At 47.2% G+C, this 1,890-nt stretch overlaps 1 protein-coding gene across 1 annotated transcript; it reads left to right on the forward strand.

The window, feature by feature from the left end:
• Window positions 1–1,176: 1,176 nt before the first annotated feature.
• On the forward strand, window positions 1,177–1,890 carry LOC147304591 (paraneoplastic antigen Ma1 homolog). Its single transcript, XM_086279522.1, has one exon. It carries the CDS (start codon window positions 1,177–1,179, stop codon window positions 1,888–1,890), a length of 714 nt encoding a protein of 237 aa, XP_086135648.1.

The raw sequence follows: 1,890 nt of genomic DNA on the forward strand, positions 1-1,890 counted from the left end.
TCGGTGCGTTGGTGGTTCTTTGTGTCTGGGGATGGGCATCCAGGTACACACCGGCTCACTCCTTGGCGGCCGCTTATCGGGGCCTGGAGCCTGGGGCTCGCTCGGGCCACTTCGGAGGTGGGGTGCCCCCGGCCTCTCGGCCTGGGGCTCGGTCACTCAGGCACAGCTGGCTGCCGGCGGAACTCACGGGCGCGTCACTGCAGCTACCCCGGGCTTCTGCTCCGCGGCTGCTGAGTGAACCCTCATCTGGGACTCTCCTCAGCTCTTTCTGGGACAGTGGCGCGGCTGCCCCTCTGTTAGTCTTCCTTGGTCTCTTGTTTTTTGGGGGCCTCTGGATGTCTGGAGTTTTGATCTCCTCGTACCTGCTTCATGCCCTGGAGGACGGGGCTGTGCCCCCCCCCCCCCCCCCACAACCTCTAGCAGATCATTACATGAAGGAACCTTTTAAAAAAAACAAAAAACAAGCGCGTCCATGCTCACAGGTGTACACACGGGTGATCACACCCACAAACTACACCCTTTTTGGCTCCTACCTCAAAGCACACTGTGTTCTGTTGATCTTATGTGCTGCACAATAATGCTTAATATTTAGTATTTACTGTCATATTCCCATATATCATTGTGATGTTGTTTATTCTATTACTCTTGTTCTCTTCTGCTTGTTTTCTTTTTTCTTTCTCAACAGGTGATCCAGGTGATCGATATATGCTTTTTTTTTTTCTTTTCTTTCTTTTTTTTTTTCCTTCCCATTCTGTTGGTTTTTGTTTTTTGCCCTTCTCCCCCGTCCCCCTTCTCAGCTGTTTCTCTTTCCCTCTTTCTTTCTCCCCTTCTTTCCTCCAGTCAAGTCTTTCCCGTATTCAGCAAGTGAAAATAAAATAAACAATAAAAGGTGAATCAAATGGACCATTATGGCAAGGCTGGGATGGTCAATTTGGTAAAGTAAATCCGTTGGGCATCTTTCATTGCCTTTAGACAATAATTCTGATGGCAAAAGAGCCAAACGGGACAGGCAAAAAAACTCCAAAAAAAAAACAAAAAAAACTTGTGACCCAGACAACCCTTAAAGAGAGAGTGATTTGAAATTATAGTAAGTTAAAGCAGAGCAAAATCAGTTTGTGTTTGGTATTGTGTTACACTATACACATACAGTAAGATTCACACACCCAGCACCAAGAAATGGCTCAGTTACAGCACTGGTGTAAAGGAGAAGGCCTTAACCCTTCGCATGCCATACTACTTAAAGATGTTTCCGAGGACACAGAGATTGAAGTCATAGAAAGAACTCTGCAATCCATTAAAGTTCTTAGACGTGTGAAGGTTAGAGGACGTATGTATGATCCCCAGAGCAAGTGTTTGACCGTACTGTGTGAATGCAGAGAAAAGGTAAATACTAAAGCCATTCCTCTGGACATTCTAGCTGATGGCAGCAATTCACCCTGGAGAATCATCGGCCACTTAGAGGAGGAGGATGGTTTAGTTGACCAGCTGGTTGCAGATGACTGGCAGGCACCTCAAACTGATTTGGGACCTGCCGCCACACTTCAGGCCTCCACTCCTGAAGCAATCATCAGAGCTGTTGGAGACCTTCTGGAAAATACCTCTAAGCCTGCCAATGACAATAGCAGCTACAGGAGGTTGCGCACCTCCTCAGGGGTTGTCCCCACACCCCCAGGAGAGGAGCAGTTGGAGAACTGGAAACTACAGGCTCGACTGATGATAGAGGAATACGATCGGCCTGACAGAGAGAAGAAAATCACGATAATGGAAAGTGTAAAGGGTCCCGCGTTGGAGCTTTTACAGGCTGTACGATTTAATAACCCTGAAGCAACACCTCAAGAATACATTGATGTGATTGAGAATACTTTTGACAGACCAGAAACAGGAGAGTAA

This window comes from Aulonocara sp. 'chitande type north' Nkhata Bay, linkage group LG22 (genome assembly GCF_057382095.1).
Source record: "Aulonocara sp. 'chitande type north' Nkhata Bay isolate Kocher_YH1m ecotype deep benthic linkage group LG22, A_spYH_male_GT1.1, whole genome shotgun sequence".
In the NCBI taxonomy this organism is placed as follows: domain Eukaryota; kingdom Metazoa; phylum Chordata; class Actinopteri; order Cichliformes; family Cichlidae; genus Aulonocara; species Aulonocara sp. 'chitande type north' Nkhata Bay.

What these genes read in the sequence shown, in the direction of transcription:
- LOC147304591 (XM_086279522.1), top strand. Translation starts at nt 1,177, where the DNA reads ATGGCTCAGTTACAGCACTGGTGTAAAGGAGAAGGCCTTAACCCTTCG.